Here is a 22774-nt window from a genome sequence, read left to right on the forward strand (position 1 = left end):
TGTCTTCATGCAGAAGGAAGTTTCTTGCTTCGATCGACAATAAAAATGAAACTATGTGGTGGATATAACCGAGACATTGACAGCTGTCTAGTGAATCATGATGCTTACTAAAAACAAACCATTTCTGATGCTACGAGTGCCAGGTCTTGGATTTTCTAAGAACTTATCGAACGACCCTCGTATTTGCGAAACAAAGCGTAAAAAATTTGTTTATCCTTCCCTTTTGTTACTGTCATTACAATTCATCTTGCTACCGGATGTTACGCTATCATCTTATCGTCTCTACTTTCTGCCCCTAATACGATACTTCCCTTTGCGCTCTGAGCCGTGTTTAGAGAATATTCCGGTAGTTAAACGTCCCGAATGTTACTTTCTGTTTCACTTCGTGTATCATATATGAGAAATATTGAATTTAGTTTGTTACCTATATTCGTGTTTCGATATTTTCGTTAAAATAAAAATTCAACCATTTCCAGTCCTAGTTGCAACAACGTTGCCGCGATATTTCGAACGTTACGGAACAAATATACAATTTCCGCTGCTGAATCGATAGCGTGGATGTTCCAGGATCAAATCTGTTTTTCTCAAGATCGCTGAAAGTGGACATTTATCGTTATGTTGCACGCAGGAGGGCAAGGAGTTCGACATGAAGGCGTATCCGGAGGACTGCTCGAAGTACCTGCTATGTCGAAAGGGCGTCTGCAACCTGATGAACTGCCAGTACACCTACGTGTTCGATCCGACTACGGGCACCTGCACCCATCGAACACGGGGAACCATCAACTGCGACCGTCGTTCACCGAAGAAGCACAGCTTCCCGTAACGGAGTTAACGAAAACGCGTTTCAAATATAGCGATCTCATAAAAACACTCTAAATGTTTCCTCCGGACTTTGGTCCATGCTACCCCTGGGCATCCAAAGTCAACATTTATGGACGTCGAACGATACGCGGGACTCTGTACCCAGCGAAGCCTCCTATTCATCGAGGATATCGTTTAACAGACCACTTGAAGCTAACTTAAGTAGATCGCTATATTTGCTCCAGCAATTACACCAGCCAGCTGTTTGCTTTTACGTTCCCGGGCGTTGTTTGCAGCCGCGCTGGTCGGCCTCTTTGCCATGCAGTCGCGTTTGATTGTTGCCAACGAGGGCCAATTTGTTCTCCTGGTAGTCGTCAATTGGCAAACAGTTCTGTGTGCATTCGCTCGATTGCCCAGTTGACAAAACCGCGCGTCCCTTCGTCTCTCTTTCGTTAACGCGATCGTCCCTCTTCTTTCGTCGTTGGGTTCGTTCCTTTCTCTCTCTCTCCGTGCACGAGATTCCACCATCGACGCTGATCTCCGACACCGACCCTCGACCTCCGCGACTGATAACCTCTTCTATTCCCCGTACCGTTGTGCGTTTTCTCCCAAGAACGACCAGCTATCTGCCGTTTCCGAGTAAGTTACGCGACGCAAACGTCGCTGGTCGGTTTTATGGATAAAAGGAGATCAGTACCGCGGGATGCTTGGTGTACCGTGGATGCATTCAGGATGATGTCGCGGCTAGATCGTCTCCTCGTCCTTCTCGCTCTTCTCTGCGTGGTCGGTGTCGCTCGTGCGGTACGTGTTCCTCCCTTCTTGCTCGTTGACCCAATGGTGTCGATCGTCGCCACGTGATTTAAACCACATCACGAATTGTCCGCTCCGGACGGGTCGACACCCTGAAACGGATACGTGCGCGACGTGAATTTTTTCCAAGGATTTCGATGGACGGTCCCACGTATCCATCATCCATATTTTTGTCGGGAAAGAAATTTCCCGAGGATCGAAAACAGTAACGCGATCGAAAGCATTTCTTTTCAATTTAAAACTAAACTGGGATTCGATCGTCGTACAGAGAGTGTTTATTTACGGGTGGATTGTCTTTTAACGGGTTTCTGCAATAATACGATCATTGTGCTCGAGAATTTTTCACCAACCGTTGAATGACAAACCGCGAACGACTGTCATCTTTGACGCGTACGAATATTCTTTATTTACGCGTTCCGTAGATTAATATCGTTTTGAATCGAATTCAAATTGAATGGAATAAATTTGATAAACGTTGCAATAATATTTTGTCGATCGATTGAGAATGCTAATTTCCTGGTGAGAAATTTATGGTTCTTGTTTATTATTATATTTCATTCTACATTTGTAGATTGCAAAATTTACATTTATTTCGAAGGCGATTCGAAACGTACGAGTCTAAACGTCATAATAAAAATAGCTTGTTTAAGACTGACAATTATTTATTTATTTTATCTACAAGCAGACTTTTTAGTATATATTATTATTAAACGTCTTCATTCCATATATGTGGAAGTATATGCATGAATATATAACAAAATAAAATATAACCAGAACATGTACGTACCAATTTTGCATACAAATATTGCGTATATTTACTTCGCTATCGTTAGCTAAAAATTCTGTTCTCCAATGGATTTCGGATAATCGAGATCTTACAATAATTCTACGTTATTTTCCATTGTTTGTTCGTGTTAATTAACACCGCAGAGGAGAAAGATCGCTAATATTTAAGGACTGTGTTCTTTCTATAGACTGATCTCGTTAATATTTATTGACGAGATAAGCGCTGATAAGCTAAAGGTACGAGAGACAGAGGCCTCTAGAATTTGCACGAAAGGGTTATAATACGAAAATAATAAAGTAGTTTCTGTAAATATTTGTCCTATTGAATCTTGTTTTCAAGTTGCAGTCTTGTTGATGTTGTCATCTGTTATACAAAGTTCAGACAGAAATTTTTAACACGATTGATCTTCGCAAGAGAATGTCTTCTAACGATTTATCGAGTATCATGAATGCGTCTATGAACTTGAAACGAGATTTGTCGAAATTATTTGTTTAAATTTTCTTTTTCACTCGTATGTTCCGACTTTACGAAACACTCTGCACAACAATGGAAACGATTTTTGATCTTGGAACTGGATGATTTTGAAACGAAATTCTACAATTTCCTACAGTATAAGAAGTCAATATGTTTTAGCATAATATATCATTTCCAAAGTATTGAAAATTATATATCTTAAAGGTACATATTTCGTATACGTAAATCCAGCATAATATCTAATTATATCTTGTTATCGCTTGAAATAAATATATTGTCAATTTTACTTCGATACATAGCGAACTAAGTATATCGACTAATTGTAAGAGAAATGCTCATAATAACAACAACGAATATAAACGATATTGATCCTTCTCTTTCCCACTTATAAAAATTGTTGTAATACAATGTGTTCCTTGCTCGAAGCTTTTGTTGTTTACTCATATTTTAAAACATACATTTATTACAACACGATAGATATCGCAGACATTTTATTATCGAACCGTTACATCGAACATCACTGCCTCAATTGTTTTCGACTGTATTAAATTTTTGTAATTTTATATGAACTTTGTACAAAGGAAATTAAAGAAAATTTTAACCCACTATGATCGTTTCGATTTTTAAAATGCACACAAGACACAGAGTATCGTAACGAACCTTTAACTTTTAGCGATTTAAATTCCATTCCATTTTCATACCAAAATTCCATTATTTTTTATAATTGTTGCTTGTGCTATCGCGTAGATTTACGACCCTAGAGAAGCCACAACAAAGCCACCGAAACGACGGGAACCAGTGCTTCCCTGGTACACGCCCGAAAATGACGACATCGAGTCGAGCGAGGATCCATCGCGTTCTCCAAAATGGCAGACCGATCCAGACAATCCCGTACCTAGAAAACCGACCGTGGTGAACTCTGAGCAGATGACCTGGAGTCCTTGGAGGACAAATCCTGACAGCGGAATCGAGCAAAGAACGGAAATCACGGACGACAGTCAGTCCCACATAAACTTCGACAAAGATCGAGATTACTCTTTGGAGTACAGTCAATTCGAACAACAAGAAAATCAGAGATTTCCTCCGAAACCGGGTGGCTCGCCAGATCTGAAACAGAAACCAAGTGACCAAACCATTTACGAGGGGATATCTGCCGACAGCACGGTAATATAACTTTTCTTTCGTTGCACGGAAAGTAACGAAGATCAAATAGCCGTCAACGTCGAGAAAAGTATTTTTACAGAAAATCAAAATCTTCGATACCCCGAAACATTCTTTTTTTAGTACTCTACGTTCAAAAAATCCTTTTTATATTTATCATTCCTCTTTTTAATTTGTTCACTCCAGAAACCACGCAAGGAGAAGATTCTTTTGTCGGAACCAAAGTCTACAGTCGCTCGATACGACCCGAAATTGGGCGTGCAGTGCCCAGACATCGATTCGACCGGTCAATTCGTGTATCCTCCGGATTGCAAGTTCTTCGTCGACTGTTGGAAGGGCAGAGCATTCGTTCAGGCATGCGCCCCCGGTACGCTTTTCAATCCGGTCACATTGGAGTGCGATTTTCCGCACAAAGTCAAGTGTTACGGCGGCGAGGTCGCCGATTTTCCATCGAACGAACGCTTGGACTCGCCAGGTAGACGCGAGCCATTGTTATCTGGTTCTCAAAATTTCCTGAAACACGAACAACTACAAGTTAGTGTAACACATATGATTACGAGGATTTTTAGGCACAAATGCTAGGGTCAGTTGCCATGATACGGAACATTAGGAAATTTTATGCTCTTTTAACTGGTAGCGGTCAAATTTAAAATATAATAACGGTTTAGGAAACTTTTACTTTTTTTACCGAGGTCCTCATTTTCCATGTTAGGCTCATAGTGCTTGTAATATGGAATACTATATTTATTATATAAATTACACTAGTTATATTAAATATGTTCTTTTACGAACACGTGTTGCTTTGGAATTCAGGCATATGGACGCTAATTGCAACAAATGACGATCATGATCAATATCACGATTCTTTAATATTGCGGTGTTCCATGTTAGGGTAACTGACCCTATTATTAAATACCAATCGAAAGTGTTAAATAACATATTTCCTTGTGAATATGAAATTTTATTCGTAGACACTGCGATGCCCAGTGAATGTGACGGGTATGTTGGCGCATCCGTCGGATTGCTTGAAATATTTGCAATGCAACAACGGCGAGACGTTTATCAGGAATTGTCCCCCTGGAACGGTATTCAACCCAGCCGTCAGTGGCTGCGATTTTCCCTTTAACGTGATAGGCTGTGAAGGTACGATGCCAAAATTGGCCAAAGAACACTTTACGATTCACTTGATTAGCTTTAGAATTATAAATGTGATCGATACAAAATCTTATCAAGATTTTTCTGCATCTATGTATCGTGTCTTAGAAATTGAATTTTAAATCTACTTGTAATTTAAAAGTGATCAGTAGATTATAATTTCCATCGATAATCGAAAAGTTGATTCAGACGTCTTCAAGAAGAACAAACCAACACCAATGGTCAATCATGAACGTCAACCAGAGATCGTGGTTGAATGTCCTCTCAATTCGGGATTGTTTCCACATCCGAATACGTGCAGGAAGTTTGTTCGATGCGTGAGTGGAATCTCTTACATCGTGGATTGCGGTCCTGGGAGAGGCTTCGATCCGAGAATGTCCGTCTGCAATTTGATTCCTAATGTAGTTGCATGCAGAGAAGGTACGATACCAAAATTAGCCAAAGAGCACTTTACGATTTACTTGATTAACGTTATTATAAATGCTAGCGATATAAAATTTCAACGAGATTGTTGTGCATCACGTAATCTATATATCTACCTGTAACTTAAAAGTGATTGTATGATTATATTATAATCTCCATCGGCAATTGGGGAAGTTTGTATAGAATGATTCGATAACAATGAAAGATCTCGACAAAGCAGATACCTTCGAGAAGGTGATTCAAACACCTGTCAATAATCAACGTCAAACAGAGGTCAAGGTTAAATGCCCTTCCGGTTATTCGGGATTCTTACCACATCCGTCGGATTGCACGAAATTTTTGCAATGCGAAAGAGGCGGGACATTTATCATGAACTGTGCCCCCGCAACGGTGTTCAACCCAGCCATCAGAGTCTGCGATTGGCCCTACAAAGTTAGAGGCTGCGAAGGTACGATAACAGAATTAATCAAAGAACGCTTTATGATTCACTTGATTAGCTTTACAATTATAAATGCTAGCGATACAATATTTCATCAAGATTTTTTTTTCTACATCATTTCTCAAACAAAATTCACTTAATGTGCAAAGATATAAGAAATATCTAAGATACGATTTATTATATTTAGGGGTTGAGAGAACCCTCTGCAAAGCTCACATTTCATTAATTCTGCTAATAAAAATATGAATTTGCACAAAGATCCGCAGTCGAGTCTTCTTAAAATGAATGTGATTCGTACGTCGAACGTTCCTATTCCTCTCAAATTGGGGGATACTAACAGTATATGACGAATAAAGTTGCTTCAATGTTATATAATTTATAAATTTTTACCAATTACATCATAATTTTTATCGACATTTGGCAAAGCTCGTATAGAATGCAGAATGATAATGGAAAATCCTTGACAACCCAGATACTTTCAAGAAGACTCTGACACCACTGATCAATAATGGAGATCAAACACTGAACAAGGTTAAATGTCCACCCGGTCATTCGGGAAAATTACCACATCCGGATACGTGCAGGAAGTTCCTTCGATGCATGAATGGAGTCCCTTACGTCGAGGATTGCGGTCCTGGGAAAGCCTTCGATCCAAAGATGTCCGTCTGCGATTGGCTTCCAAACGTACTTGCTTGCAGAGGAGGTAGTTAGCAAACATTTTTGTGTTGATTCCCACGAAGCAAAGCTTCGATCTTTCTTTCAGAAAAGCAAACAACAACCACGTCTAGACCATGGACGGGTGGTCCTGTCAGCTCGAGACCCTGGTGGGAATATGTTCAATATAATCGAACATCGTACAATTATTCCACGCCTGGCTTCTCACCGCCAGGTCACTCTAATCGACCCACAACGACGACTAATCGTCCAGAAACGGACTGGAATTCGCTTCGACCAACTTGGAGGCCAAATTGGCAACCACCTGCTCAGGGTACCTACGATAGTCCTGATGATCAAGACTCGAACAATCAATGGCCACCAAACAATCAGGGCCCAAATAATAATCATCACCATCATCACCATCAGCATCATCATTCTCACGGATCTAACACGAACACCGAAACTCAGCAGCCTGCTTCTCCGTACGATCATCCTCAGCCTGAAAGACCCGACCAAGGAATTCCAGAAGGAACTTGGAGTCCTAGACCAAATCATCACCATCGCGAAAAGCCTCATTCTTCTCCCGATTACACGGAAGACTACGACGACGCTGGCCAACAGACTCAAGAGGCTCCTTTTGATCAGTCGAAGGACCGGAGAGGCGTTCCTGGTGGATTCGATCATTCTTGGAATCACAATGGCGGAAACGAAGGGAACTCGCCAACGAATCGATGGCCAGGACAAGAGTTTGCACCCAACAGGCAAGAATACGGCAGAAATGGTCCTGGATTTTCGCAAGGAGTCAACCAACACGCAGAGACTGTACGAAACGAAACAAGATGGACACAACCTATAGCGACAGGAAGCAGCTGGAGTCAGCAAGGTCCAACGCGACCGCAGGATCGACCATGGGATCAAGGTAATTTTTACTTCCTTTTTAATAACATTTTCATCGAGACTAGTCGATCACACGAACGAAAAGTTTGGTCCAGGAATCGTTTATTGATCCTTTTCCTTTGCTTCTTCCAATACTCTGCTTTTGGAATCTATGCATGCAATGCACGAGGGTTCTTTCTAGTTTTGTTGCTTCGACTGCATGTTACATTATAGCGTGGTTTTGAGAACGAGATTTTTGTAACATTCAAATTCATTCACAATTCCAATTAGGCAGAATTCAAAATGCATTGCTCTATGCATTTACACCAAATTTAAAGGCACAATAAAAATCTTCATATATAAACTTTGGAGTTTGTTTTACAAACAAACCTGAAGGTAAGATCGCTGAATCAGAATAACGAGTAGTCAATTAGGTTTCTATATACGAAGGGCTCACGTGGAGGAAAGGGAACGTCCAAAAATTTGATGTTCCTTCCATTTCGCGTGAACCTTTCGTATAGAAGCTGATGTTTAAAATACACGTAAGTATATCGAAGAATTGCAGGAAAGAATTGAGAAGAGGAGAAAATGAGTTTTGTTTTCATTTTGTTTCGTGTAACTACAGAAGCCACGTGAACGATACGAATAATAAGCATAAGGTATCAGTGGTATTCGATTTCTTTTAGGTGTTAACAATGAAGACAAATTCCGCGAATGGGGATCTAGAACTAACATATATCAAAGCACAGCCGACAGAGAAGCAGACTCGAAGCTGGACCAACTGGCGTCGAAAACAAATATTTTTCAGTATGTTAATGGACAACGTCGACCAGGTGCGTCAACGATATTTTAACATTTATTTCCACGTTTTAATCGTTTCAATCGATATTCTTTTGTTCTCACAGCAGTTAAAAATTCACCCGATTCTCCGAAGCCTCAGTACCCGAACGTAGACGAAAACAGAGGTCATTTTATTGGGAGTGGAATTGAGGTCAATCAGGGTCACTCTAAAACGAAAACTTACGGACCAAACGATCTCGGTGGCCCGAATGATTTTAACAGACAAGACCAGAATATTTATTTCGATTCTCAATCCAACGATTTCAATCGTAATGTTCCTTTTTCTGGGCCAGCCGTGGACCAACATCTTCGACCACCATATTACGGTCCTGTTGATCCACAAAACAGTGGACATCGCACACCCAAGCAACGTCCAATCGACTCATCGTCTCCTTCGTCTGGTTTTGGTGATTTACAAGAGTCTGGTAACAATTATTCCATTTTACTAGCACGATACAATAAGGTTTAACGCGTTGGCTGCCACGCGAGAAACTGAATAAATCTCGACAAGTTTGCAAAACCAAGCTTCGATATCAAACTTTTGTGAAACACTTTACGCGTAGTTTAACGATTAAAATTAGTTATAACAGGAATGATTACTTTTAGTTCATAAATTATTTAACAATCGTTTAAACAGGTACAGATCATCATCGTGTATTCGTTCCTTCAACGAATCTTCAACCGCCTCGTTATCCACCTCCGAATCGATCGTTTGCTCCAACGTCAATCAACTTAAGGAGTGACAATTATTACCCACCAGTACCAGCTTCCGATTTGCAGCCACCATTGTACGATCCTACGAACACGAATTATCCACCCGCTCCAGCGATCGATCTTCAGCCACCGCCGTACGAGCCTCCAAGGCGTTTTCAAGATCCTCCAACGTTCCCATCGACGAACGTTGATCGATATTCCACAGATATCCAACCACCAGATCCTTTTCTGGTTCCTCCAAGACTGGACGAACCAAATACCAGCAATCGATACCCAAACGTTCCTTCGCAGGACCTTGAACCGCCGGAGAGCAGTTCTTCGAACAGTTGGACAGACTTTGTTGTTGGTACGACTCAGAGAGTTCCAGACAAGCATATGATAATTTCTCGAAAGAAAAAGATGAATACTTTCACCACGATGGATCCAAACGTACCCAGCGTGTCGATCGAATACGACGAGGGTTCCTCGACAACGGAGGATCCGGATTACGAAGTCGACGTGCTGGACGACAAAGAAGTTTGGAAGCCAGTGCTGGTGTTCGAGAATAAGACTCAAACGACCACAGAGTCCTCCGTTATTATGAAAATTACCAAGAAGAGGGCTGACGTGGATCCTGCCAATATCGAGACTCCTCCGTCCGAAGAAGGTAGGTCTATCGAAACTACCTGTACTCGAGTCATTGTCCTGTTCAACGTAAAGCAGGTGAGTATTTCGCTTTTCCCCGCATAATCGATCTGCTTTTAGCATGAAACGCTCTTGGAATGATCTCCTAACGTTGGGCTGAAAATATTCTCAAGATCGCAATAACATTGACAGATTCATTTATCTCGATAATCACATGATCGATACGATGCATCGTTGCGTAAAGAAACATCGCAATAAAAGTTAATTGCACGCGCTTCGTACGATTGTTTTCGAGCCGTGTATCTAAGCAAAGGACGCTGTTAACACTTCCATTTTGTAATTATAACAATATATCGAGTGTTATTTTTCAGAGGAACCACCGTTTCCATCGTACTACGTGCCACTGGTGAAACCAATCGATCACACGAAAAAAGGGAACCTGCCAACGCCGATTTCTGGCCAGGTGAGAATTTAAGAAAATAATATTTCTTCTTCGACGTCGTTTGAAAATAATTAATCAATGATTTCGTGCTTGCTTGTTCAATATCTTCTCAGGTGATTCGACTTAGGGGTGGTTCCGGGCCCCACGACGGCTACGTCGAAGTCCAAGGAAAGAACCCCGGTTGGGGAGTCGTCTGCGACTCGAGAAACGGCTGGACTTTGAAAGAGGCTCACGTTGTATGCAAACAACTCGGCTACTCCAGGTATTTTACACGTTAACTCAAATCTAATTTGCATATTTTAAATTCCACGTTAACACGCATCTCTAGACTATCATTCTTTCAACCCCTTTTGTGATTTTTTTTTAATGCTAGGTAGGCTGTTTCGTACTAAGATTTTGCAGATATATTCATTCATCCTATAAGCGTGTACAGTATTTTTTTCATCAAAAGATATTAACAATTGTAGGAGTTAAGGAATATATGGGGGATATAAGGTATAACATTTATTATTTCATCCAAAGTCGATAAAACGTAACGAAAACAAAAATATTTGTATCTTGAAATGTTAAAGTACGTGGAATGTATCGAAAAGTTTCATCAGACCCTTATGCTGTAAAAAACTTGCGAAATATCACTTTTCGTTTTACAGGGGCGCCGAAATGGCCTGGCAGGGAAGAAACAATCGCAACGGGGTCCCGACCTGGATCGCGGCGAATTTTGTCTCGTGCCAAGGCAACGAGACTAGATTCCAATCGTGCAAGTAAGACGCGATGATTCATAGATTCAAATCCCGGTCAACAGATAAGATTATCCTTAAGTTTCTGACGTTTGAAATAAACATTGTGCCGACAAGTGTTTTCGACCGCGAGCTGCGTTCTCGGAAACTGTGACGATAAGATTACACACGTTTCAATTTTCGTGACATTCTTTACGCAATGACCGAAGATCGACGATTAAACAAAAAAAACCTCGCTGATAATTTTTCAGATTCACCCACGAGCCAGAGTGTCGAATAGAGAGGGACGCCATTGGCGTTAGGTGCACGCTGAATCGCGTGGCGCATTGTCGCGATGACGAGATACCTTACGAAGGGCAATGTTATCATCTGGCGGACCCTGACAGTAGTTCGAGCCACCCGGAAGCGTTGAATTATTGTTCGAATAGACAGGCACGACTTCTCGATATCACCAGCCAGGCGGAGAATGATTTCGTCTCCGAATGGGTGTCGCAGGCTCACCCGGAAGTCGGTTCGATCATGACTTCCGGCGTCGGTTTCACCACCATGAGTCGCACGTTTTGGCTCTGGGAAGACTCGTCTCGCGCCAAGTTTAAGTAGGGATAATTATTTGAAAAAACTCGTCCCTAGAATGCGGAAGTTAACCCTTAAGTGGACTCTCGATCTCGACTGAATTATTTTACTTAATGTTGATTTTTTACCAAACTGTTAGATGGAAATCAACTTTCCTTCAAAGTATGTCAAAAATAATGAACTAATGGAGGATTACGTAAATTTTCGAATAATTACATTGACGTGTATTAAACAATTATTAGTTTAAACTTGCGGCCCCAATAATCCACTTAAGGGTTAAAGATGGAAAGTAACAACTTAGAGACCCGTTAATTCCAACTAGATTCACGAAATGGTGGCCAGGTTGGATGGAAGACAAGAAACATTCCCCGATCGTGGGTTCTCGTCCCCTTTGCGTCGTGATGAAACGCAAATTTCCGTGTCACGACAGGCCAGATTCAATTTGCGTCGCAGATTATTTCTTCTGGGACACCGAGGACTGTGCCACCTCCACGAAAGGTCACTCTTATATCTGCGAGAGACCTTACGATGACATTGGTACGAACTGTTGAATCGACGTATATCAATATCTGCCAGATAACTATTAACCCTTTGTACTCGTATCCATGTATGAGAAGGCTACATAAAAACATTTTTATGGGAACATATTACAATTTAACTTATCGGGTTTAGTAGAAAATATTAGAAATATACACAAATTTAATCTGCATCTCAACTCCTCTTGAACAGTGAGAATCTATATGATATGTGTATATAAATTTTGATTCTTCAAAATATTTAAAAAATAAATAAAATTGACTTCTAAATTGGAAGGAACACGTAAGACACAGAGGGATACTAAAGGCTCGAGTATATTTTTTATTACCAGCCTTTATGAATGTATGAAATATAGTTCCAATATTCCCCTCGAAAACACAATCTTGTTTTACAATTTTTTATTTTTCTTTCATGATTTTGTTTTTTTATAAGCAAATGACCTCGGGAACAAAATCAAGGATACTAATTTGTTGATTGAGGCTTCGTTAAAAAGTTATAGAAACATTTCCACACAGTATATTATCGGTAAAGAATTTTTTTCTCGAAAATGCGTAGGATTTTTGGTATATGTCTCTTCACCAAAAATGATTATAATGGACCCCCGCAACTCAAAATAATTTTTTTAGAATGATTTGAAATTTTTTATTTTCGCCGAAAAATTTAGGAACCTTCTGAATTTTTTTCTCGAAAGTGGTTAGGATTTCGGAGGTATGTGTATTCACCAAAAATGATTGTAACTGACCCCCGCAACCGAAAATAATTTTTCCGTGAATGATTAGAAATTTTTAAATTTAATTTTTTAATAACTTTTCAACGAAACCTCAATCAACAAATGAAGCCTCTAGGATCTCCCATTAAAATTTTTCCCAGGTTTGGCCGAACACCCTGTATATACACACATATTTAAGCAGAAACTAAAAGGAAAAAATTGTAACAAGGTTCCCTAAAATGAAATACTAATATAAATATGTGTGTAATAATAAAATGTAGGCGACATACGAGTGCAAAGGGTTAAAATGAAAGTAACGAAATCGTCGATCGAGAACAAATATTTTTTTAAAACGGATACGTGTCGTTTTCATTCGCTTAGGTTGCATTTACGGAAAAGGAAGCCAATACGCGGGAAACGCAAACGTAACATCGTCGGGGAAACAGTGTCTCTCGTGGGCCGACGAAAAAGTGCGACATCCGCTCATAGTCAACGTTAGTTTCTACGTTTTCTCGTAGATTTCCACTATTTCTCGTTTTTATAATTAATTGGATGCAGTTTCAAATTAAAAAAAAAGAATAACACGTTAAAGTAAACTCTACGTTACATTGACACAGGTGGTTAATAGAGAGGTCAGGGAAAAATTGAAGGCTCACAATTACTGCAGAAATCCGAATCCGAGTAGAGAGATCAGGCCATGGTGTTTCACGGGTCCAGCTGGAGAACGGGAATATTGCGACATTCCACCTTGCGGCAACACCGGTATTATTTACAAGAATTTTTATTTCTTTTTCAGTTTAGACGTTTCCAAAGTATTTTTCAATAATACGATCATTTCAGGCTCTCAGAAATCACCATTGCCGGGCCAGTGCAAACCTAAACACTTCGAATGCTTACCAGGAGAGTGCATTCCTTCGCCGTGGGTGTGCGACGGAGAGGAGGTAAATTTCATACAACGTTCAAAACCGCTTCTATCTTTTACTATTTATACGAGAAAAATTGTTCTGAAGCTTTCTCGTTTGTAAAAAATTTTTTATATGGAGGGATAAAGCTCAGCGTGCTAATAATAGAAAAAAGTATTAGTGAACAGTAATCTAGAATTCAGTAGCCTCCAAATTACAAGTTTTACATTTTAAAATAGTTATGACAGTCATTCCTGTTTATTGATGATAATACAACGAACAGGTAATTTTGTGAGTTAATGAGCACTCTTCTTGTTATCTTTAAAACTGTTTGTTTCCTCACACAACTGCTTAACTAATGGACATATTCAAATAATATCTAATTTCAATGTCGTAGTAGCACTATAATCTTTCGGGCAGGTCAGGTATAAATAGCTTCTATTATTTTTTTACCTTTTCTTTTGTTCATTGAGCTATTTTCTGAATATTTACTATATCAAGTTTTACTCGCTAAATTATATTTATCAAGTTGTGTCGTATACTTGGTCAAGGAAAATTTGAAATTTAAAAATAAATATGTTCCCACGAATGCATTCACGAGTTTATTTTATTATATGCTATGTGTAATTGTTGAATGTTTAGGATTGCACAAACGGAGCAGACGAAAGGGCCTGTACGTCGCACATGGATCTTTTCCAAAAACAGTCCAAGCAAAAATTGGAAGGCTACGACGTTGAAAAGTGGTTGAACACACCGTTAAAAACGTGTGCTCTCAGGTGCAAGGAGGCTGATTTTACGTGTCGATCCTTTGCACACAAGTAAGTAACATTTATAATATCATTGCTCGAAAGCAAGTATTCATAATGCGTTCCTATTACGCTAAAATCACGATCGAATGAAAATTTAAAAAACAAACATAGCTCGTGTTTCACGCGCACGGAAAATATAATCATTAACTTTCTAACTTGTTTCGTGTTCCTTTGCAGGGCGTCAGGAAACATTTGTCTTTTGAGCGATAGCAACGTAGGGTTGACAGGATCGTTGAAACCCAATCGAGAGTTTGATTATTACGAGATGAGGGAGAGGAGTATAAATTGCGAGGGCAAGTTCGTTTGCAACAATGGAAAATGCATAAACCAAACTCAAGTTTGCAACGGCAAGAACGACTGCAACGATCGCAGCGACGAGAGTATCTGCACCGTGGAAAATTTGGATTACGAAATTCGGCTGGCCGGTTCGGAAAATAAATACGAAGGCAGAGTCGAAGTTAAAAGTAAGTAAAGACACTCGCGTGTAGTATAATTATGAATGATCATATTTAACGACAGAGACGAAGCATGTATCTGCAAAATAAATTACTGTAAAACTACTTAATTCTCACGGAACAAAATAATTTTAACCGACTGTTTATTAGTTGGTGATTTCAAAAAAATGTTCACTTTGATAATGTGCAACGATTTGTGCAGTATTGGGTGTTTGGGGACAAGTTTGCGACGATGGTTTCGGAATGATCGATGCAGGCGTAATATGCAAGGAACTGGGTTTCGTTCTTGGTGCTTTGGAAGTCAGACCAGGCGGATTCTATGGCAATATGGACCCATCCACGAGATTTATGGTCGACCAATTGAGATGTCGGGGCAACGAGACTTCTCTGCGCGAATGTGATTTCGAGGGGTAATTTTAAGAAAAATACTACCTATTCAAATTTCGTTTCTATTTTAACTATTCGAATATCTCATTTTAAAAAGTTTGAAAAATAACAGAAATCATTCTGTGTTACGCGTTGAACTATACTGTCAATTAGTAGTTTTATAAATTACATTATTCAAATGTTTTCTCATTAACATAGATCATCCTACGTTTAACACGAGTAATGAATGTTGTGTCTACGTCAAGTCTCATTTTAAAAAATATTCTGAAGCTACAATACAGTTGCATATATCAAATTAGATAGAAGCTTGTCGAAACAAACATCTAAATAAATGAATTGCAACTGTGACTATCTTCAGAAATTTAAAACAAAATTCTTAAAAAGGTCAGTCACCGAACAATGGTTTCTATATTTGTTTCTGCAGTTGGGGAGTCCACAATTGCCAACCGGAAGAAGCAGTGGGTGTTATTTGTAAGACTGCAGTCGATAGCTGTCAAGAAGGTCATTGGAAATGCGACAAAAGTCCCACGTGCATTCCAACTGCATTTATATGCGACGAGGTCGTCGATTGCCCCGATGGCTCCGACGAAAGTTCTGAACATTGCGACGTGAGTAACAAAATATACTAAAGCAGACAACTGTATGTTATTAAAAAGCCTAAACGATCGCGAGAAATTACCATTACATCAATTTCACCAGCTACGAGTTCACAAATTACACAATTAAATATTAAAAATTCTTAATTGAGTGCATGGAGTTACGATATACAAGTATAAGGGATCGTTTTAGGCGCCTTTCGAGTTACGTTTAGCGAACGGAAGCTCGCCTCTCGAAGGAAGAGTCGAGGTTCGCCATCATGGCATTTGGGGTACGGTCTGCGACGATGATTTTTCGAACGCAGCGGCTACGGTCATTTGTAGATCATTGGGATACGGTGGACGAGCTACTGTAAAAAAAGATGGCGCTTTTGGGTCCGGAGAGGGGCCTATTTGGCTCGACGAAGTAAGTTTCATTGAAAAAACATACATTCATTTCTTTCATTGATCTCATTTTCCCTGAAAATGTGTTTTGATTCTTCATTTTTCTTCCATCTATCTACTTTAAAATAATTAAATAAAAAAATCTTCAAATATATTTGACGTTCTTAGGTTTATTCGTTTTGTGGTCAATTTTAGTATCCTGCAATTCTCGATATATTATCGAAAGCAAGAGTCAATGATACCGTTTTATTTAATTTTATTTTTACTGACAAAAGGCCAATATATCGAAAAGACTTTTTCTTTACACGAGTGCATTTATCCAACACTATCAATTTTAAAATCGCAACCGTTGCCATTTTGTCTAAACGCAACAATTTTCTGAACAAGGTTTTCTGTCACGGGAACGAAACTCAGCTATATCGATGCGGGCATAATCACTGGGGCAAACATAATTGCAATCACGACGAGGACGTGGGTGTGATTTGTACACCTGGAGATGTTACCGATTCCGAGGTAAATCGAAACACTCTCGCTCGAAGGAGGGCGTAAATTTTAAAGGTTTCCTTTGAAGTTCGATTAACTTCCTTTAATACCGAGAACCATTACGATGGCTGTGCTATGAATAATTGAAAAAATGAAGAAAAGTAACATAATCTTTTGTCGCGTTGGAATTATTATAGCGATTCGAATTCTGACATCGTGTAATTTATAATTACTTCGTTAAAAATATATAATAATAGCTCTCGTAGTTAGTGCGCTTTCGTAGAGAAAAATTTTAGTAGCTAACAGATGCGTACTATTTTTAAACCCGTAGCGCAGTTTCAACCGAGACCTTTGCCCATCAAAGTTCTCCGTAATGTAACATAATTATATTGTAAGCAATATTTAAAGCAATTACGATGCAACGATTACGTTAGTTATTTAATAGACAGGTCAGCTAATGTGTTGTAAACTATCGAGCGATTTTGTAAACGATCGTTAGGTAATTCAGAATCAGTTCAATAAATGATGAGCTTACGCAACGATCACGAGGCTTGTTTACTTCATTCCTTGACCCCGATCTTCCCCTTTGTCCGTTCAATCCGCGAGTGCAATTATCGAATCAATAATTGCAGCTGAACTGGGAGTCCCTGCCGGATTTGCCACAGACGGACATCAACGATATACTTCCGGCCAATTGCGGCAGGCGATTCAAAGACTTCAACGACGACGAGGATCTTATATTCGAAAAGGTGGTGCACGGTTCCGTTGCACCGAAAGGCACCTACCCATGGCAGGTAAATCCCATCTTTATCCAATTTTATTCCGGTTTCCCTTCGAATCACGCATAAATCTTTCGCCTTTTTCGAAACTCGAAACGTTCAAACAACGATGTCCCTTTGAACGATGTTTCACTCCGCATTATAAGAAAGAAGAAAGACCAATTCCAAATTAAGGGGAAGTAGAACGTGGACAGTTTACATCAGTTAGGTTCTTACCTTTTATTATTGTTTTTAATCCTCAAGTGGATTGCCGGGACTAATTATTTCAAAATTTCTATTTAATAATTTGGTAAAAATTCAGTTGAGATTGGGAGTCCACTTAAGGATTAACTACTGTTTAAAATTTCAGCTCGAGTCTCCACTGAAAATGGTCCATGTTTAAAAAAATACCACGTTGGCTGGAACTGAAAGCTAAATGGTTAAACGTTTCACGTTTATTTGTTCTGTTCGGGGTCTTCATTTTAATTATTCTATGTTTTGTGAAATTGACAGGCCAGCATTCGTGTAAGAGGACACAGCAGATCGAGTCACTGGTGCGGTGCTGTGGTCCTTTCGCCCCTGCACGTGCTCACTGCAGCCCACTGCTTGGAAGGATATAACAAAGGGACTTACTTCGTTCGAGCTGGCGATTACAACACGGAGGTAATTCAAATCTCGACACTTTGTCCTATAAACGAGAGGTGATTTAAAATTAATCGTACACAAGGTCTGAAGAATACCTGACGTTTCTTGAGAATCGAGGCTTCCATTTTGGTACGAAAGAAGCGTTGTTTTTGGAACTACACTATTTGTTTCGCACCTACAATAGTAAAGAGTTATTCGAGGAATAGACTAACGGAAGAATTTCCATAAAAGAGAACCGATATCTTAAATTTCTGTGTGAGGGGTAAAACTACCCTCCAAAGTTTGAAATTAATCGATGATAAAATTAGCAAATATAATAAAATTATATTGTAATAAAATATAATATAGGAATTAGGCAAGAATTATATTCATCTCTTTATCAAGAACATGTCTTATTGTTTATAATTTAAAGTCAGTTCTGCTCAATGAATTTAAAATTTTAATAGCTGTAGTATTTTTACTGTACGAAAGTAGCATAATCAATAGGTTTTTAATTGAAATATGGAACGAATGAACTAATTAAACATAAACTGTCTTTATTATAAGAGACGTCATTATTATAAAGATGAAGTCTGAAGGATATTCCATCTGATGCTTTTTGAGAATCGAGGCTTCCATTTTGCAACGGACGAGTTTCTATAAAAGAGAACCGATATATTAAATTTCTGTGCAAGGGGTGCAACTATCCTTCAAAGTTTCAGGCCTAGGATGCTAAATATGGATGACTATGTTAGATAGACGAGGGGACAGAAGCGGAGGCCAACATCGAGGACTATTACATACACGAAGACTTCCGTAAAGGTCATCGAATGAACAATGACATTGCCCTCGTGCTGCTGAAAGGACGAGGGATCTTCCTGGGCAAGGACATCATGCCAATTTGCTTGCCACCCGAAAATGCAGAGTACCCGGAGGGCCTTAACTGCACCATCAGTGGATTTGGCAGTATCGAGACTGGAAAGTCAAGTGAATAATTTATTACAAACTTAAAAGCTCGTAGAGTTAAACCTACTTAGGATTTATCGTTCTGGGGCTTTATCTGCTAACCACTTGAAGAGGGACTTCCCAATAAATAATCGAATTAAATGAAGTCTACTTACGAAAGTTAAGTCTACATAAAATTTAGTCTTTTATTATGTGAGATCAATTGTTCGTAGCTCATTCTAAGGATCTGAGATACGGTTGGATACCATTGTTGGACCAGTCGGTGTGTCGCGCTGAGCACATTTACGGCGGGGGTGCAATCAGCGACGGAATGGTCTGCGCGGGGTACCTCGATGAGGGTATTGACACCTGCGACGGTGATTCTGGCGGGCCATTGGCGTGCTATCACAATGGTAACGTAGCTAAAATAGCAGTAAAATTCAAGTAAAATAGCTGCTCGAATAATCGGACGCGTCCTACTTTTATTACGAACAGAATAGTTTGCATTCGATAATATGAAATTGTTAATCCCGTACTTGACCTCTGCTTCCAAGCATTTTTAACGCTGATAATATAAATACCTCGATTTAAAACGCCTTATCTTGAACGAAGAGTGACGACCTTTATTACCGTTTGCTTTTTAAGAAAGAAAAGATTCTTAAGAGACCGATTATTGGGACGTCTATCAATGAAATACGAGTTTCCGGTAATATTTATGCAGGAGCTTTCACGTTATACGGAATTACGAGTTGGGGTCAACATTGTGGCGAAGCTAATAAGCCAGGTGTCTACGTTCGAGTATCTTATTATCGTCGTTGGATCGAGCAGAAGATAAGAGAATCTCTAGCCGGGAGATAAAGAGTTTAATTAAAAATCCGTAAAACTTCAACACGTGTTTGTTCAGGCAATACCGAATAGGTATAATAACCTTAAATATGCGTCGATACTTAAATTGTTTACTTACTCCTATGTTGATCGATTAGATTTATGCGTAATAGGTTTAAAATTAAATTCGATTTTCATTATTCTACACGTAAGTTATTAATTCCGTAGCAAATGATTTTCATTATTTTACAGAATCATTTAAAGATGTATAGTAGTATAGAGGACTGTGTGCAATATATTCCTGTGTTATACCCCACTTACGCGTTGTCTTCTTCAATTTGTAATCGTCCTAGAATCTAAAGAATAAAAATTATTGGAATGGATAGTTTTACGAGTCTAAAGAACACTTCTTGGAGAAACGTCCATTAATCTGTAGTTTATTTCGTAAGACATCATCGTTTCTACAATAATTGTAATTGCTGTCTTGTCGCTGTTACATGATTGAGCCTATTTATGTACAATAGTCCCAACATATTCGATTGGATAGATCAAAACCACGGAAACAGAAACCTCGACGTTCATACAATAAAATCGACGCACGAACAACGAAATTGAAAAAGAAAAGGAAATAGGTTCAGGTGACTTACGCTACGAGATTGCAAAAATCGTGTAACATTATGAAATCGTTGTACGCAATCTGTTCAGGCGGATCGATCGACAGCTGGACCGACCGTAAACAATTTTTCTTTTTTTTTTTCCACTTTATATGCAACGTTGGCAGTTTTTCTGTTTTATAAAACGATTTATCGCTCGTTTTGCGAATTATCTCCTACGGTACGTTTCCTTACGAAGGAAAATAATAATATTATATTCATCTGTCATAGAAACATACAAAAATTGCCGAGTTTCATAATTAAAAACATCGTATAAAAATCGATTATTGCAAAGCAACGTACTTCTTTAATTCGTCTATAAGAAACAATATTACCTAATTCCTTGAATTTGTTTTTTTTACAAAATGTGTATTCCCTTACAGTGATTCGATAACGGAATATTTGAAAAATTTTAACACCCAAGGCACGTGCAACTTTCAAGGTTTCATTTTTCTTGTACTATTTTAGTATTCTAAATCGTCTCAGCTATTAAAAAGTAATCTTTACTCGAGATTATTATTTAAAATAACGTTCGAAAGTTAAGATTCAATTTTGATGAAATTTTTTCGGCCCTCAGTCTCTTTTGGAAATACATATTTCGTAGTGGATGGTTTAAGGAACAACGTGATATTTTTTATTATAGATGAAACGGCGATTATTACAAATATTGATCAATTTAAAAACTAATTGCAATCCTGATTTCTCCTCCACTGACACGTTCAACAGAACCGTTGCGTAGAATCGATTATTTTATATATACTGATAAATATGTTTTAAAAGTTTCAACTGTATATACGTCGATGATAAAAAGGACAATCGAGCCGTCGATCGTTCGACCAATTACATTGATTTTTTGTTTCCGCAATACGCGTTTAAATCGCGAATCTAAAAAATGGATCGCGATCACGGTGTTAAATTCGATGGATAGAAAGTCCGCGAATAACGATCGTGTTTCATCTTCTCTCTCCAGTGATCCGTTTCCAATACTTTCGAAACGATCATCGCGTCGCGATCACGTCCGAGAAAATGAACGACGATCGTCGCTGAATGGAACAGGAGCGAAAAATAGAGAGAATTACACGCAAGCAAAATCGGTGAATGAAATCCGCTCAACTACGCAAACCTTTTCATCGTGTAATTATAAACGTCTTACAATTAAGGGAATGTCGGCCAAAAATACGTTTAATATGAAACTTAACGTTAACTCTAACCCGAATACTCTTAATTTAGGCATAACGCGGCCCGTGTTACAGCTCCAGAAAACACTCGACACCTTCGGTTTAAACTTAGCTTCGCTGGGTTTGCATTACGTTTAAATTCAAATAAAATAAAATATTCTTTTAAATTGCAGCACGTGGACAGTATCGCCAAGAATCGATTACGTTATTCTACATCGAGGAATATACGATTCAATAAATATTTTCGCAGATCGATACTCTTGGGTTCCTAATAACTTCCCATAAATATTCGAACGATAAACAAACAAAAATAGAACGATCCCTAATTCGAAACGGGACGAACATTTTCAGATCTCGAGCGAGTAATCTACGGTTTTATTGCCGATTACGCGATCACATATTTCCGTTGTAATAGAGTCGGAGGCTCTGAGTTACGAAAGATAAAGCGTAAAGATAACATTGTCTCGTTCGTGATAAGAAATACAATACAATTTCGGGCAAATATTTTAGAAAACACGTAATGATGCGCGGATAATAATTTTCACGCATGCTTCGTTTAAAAGATAATGAAAGACTCATATTCATTACAAAATATCGAAGAAAGAATCGCGAAACAATTACTGCGCCAACCTCCATGCAAATAATTTATTTAAAAAAAAATAATAGTTTTCGTTCGAAACACGCGATACGAAGCACCGAAGGAGAGGCGCGCGAGTCTTCTGATCGCAATGATCGCTGACACGGGCCCTCGACTAACGATCTAATGACTAGACAGTAAGCAAGTGTTCGTATTCTCTTCCAATCAATCAATCGTTCGAGGATGAAGGTTCGTGTGTACTATAAGGTATCGTTAGGCGATCTCGGATCGATCGATCGGCGATTATCGTGGTCGACAGGCCATCGACGTCGACGCTTGACGTCGCAAGTCGAGGTCGCTTCTGCGCCCACCTCCTCGCCGTGGTTCACTCATATCTTGTTTTTTTTTCTTTTTTTTTTTAAATTCGATTACGGCCTAT

The 22774-nt window shown here is 39.0% G+C and overlaps 1 protein-coding gene across 1 annotated transcript; it reads left to right on the plus strand.

Annotated features, from left to right (window-relative positions):
- Positions 1–1444: 1444 nt before the first annotated feature.
- On the plus strand, positions 1445–20842 carry LOC122397119. Its single transcript, XM_043396021.1, has 27 exons — positions 1445–1602; positions 3620–4036; positions 4220–4567; positions 5005–5176; positions 5369–5608; positions 5817–6059; positions 6523–6753; positions 6814–7626; positions 10133–10224; positions 10317–10465; positions 10854–10964; positions 11192–11536; positions 11836–12050; positions 13141–13253; positions 13377–13521; positions 13600–13700; positions 14304–14479; positions 14648–14934; positions 15128–15335; positions 15737–15920; positions 16102–16314; positions 16680–16805; positions 17408–17569; positions 18047–18196; positions 18913–19144; positions 19336–19515; positions 19824–20842. The coding sequence occupies exons 1-27, from the start codon at positions 1477–1479 to the stop codon at positions 19958–19960; spliced, it is 5916 nt and encodes a 1971-aa protein (XP_043251956.1). The 5' UTR covers positions 1445–1476; the 3' UTR covers positions 19961–20842.
- Positions 20843–22774: the final 1932 nt, after the last annotated feature.

Source organism: Colletes gigas, unplaced genomic scaffold (genome assembly GCF_013123115.1).
Source record: "Colletes gigas isolate AHSC1104 unplaced genomic scaffold, ASM1312311v1 Colletes_gigas_Sc00001, whole genome shotgun sequence".
Taxonomy (NCBI): Eukaryota; Metazoa; Arthropoda; class Insecta; order Hymenoptera; family Colletidae; genus Colletes; species Colletes gigas.

Excerpts from the sequence above, each read along its gene's own strand:
- LOC122397119 (XM_043396021.1), top strand. The coding sequence starts at position 1,477 with ATGGATAAAAGGAGATCAGTACCGCGGGATGCTTGGTGTACCGTGGAT. Across the intron at positions 4,037-4,219 it reads GGATATCTGCCGACAGCACG|AAACCACGCAAGGAGAAGAT; the intron begins GTAATATAACTT and ends TGTTCACTCCAG. Across the intron at positions 6,060-6,522 it reads CAAAGTTAGAGGCTGCGAAG|ATACTTTCAAGAAGACTCTG; the intron begins GTACGATAACAG and ends TTGACAACCCAG.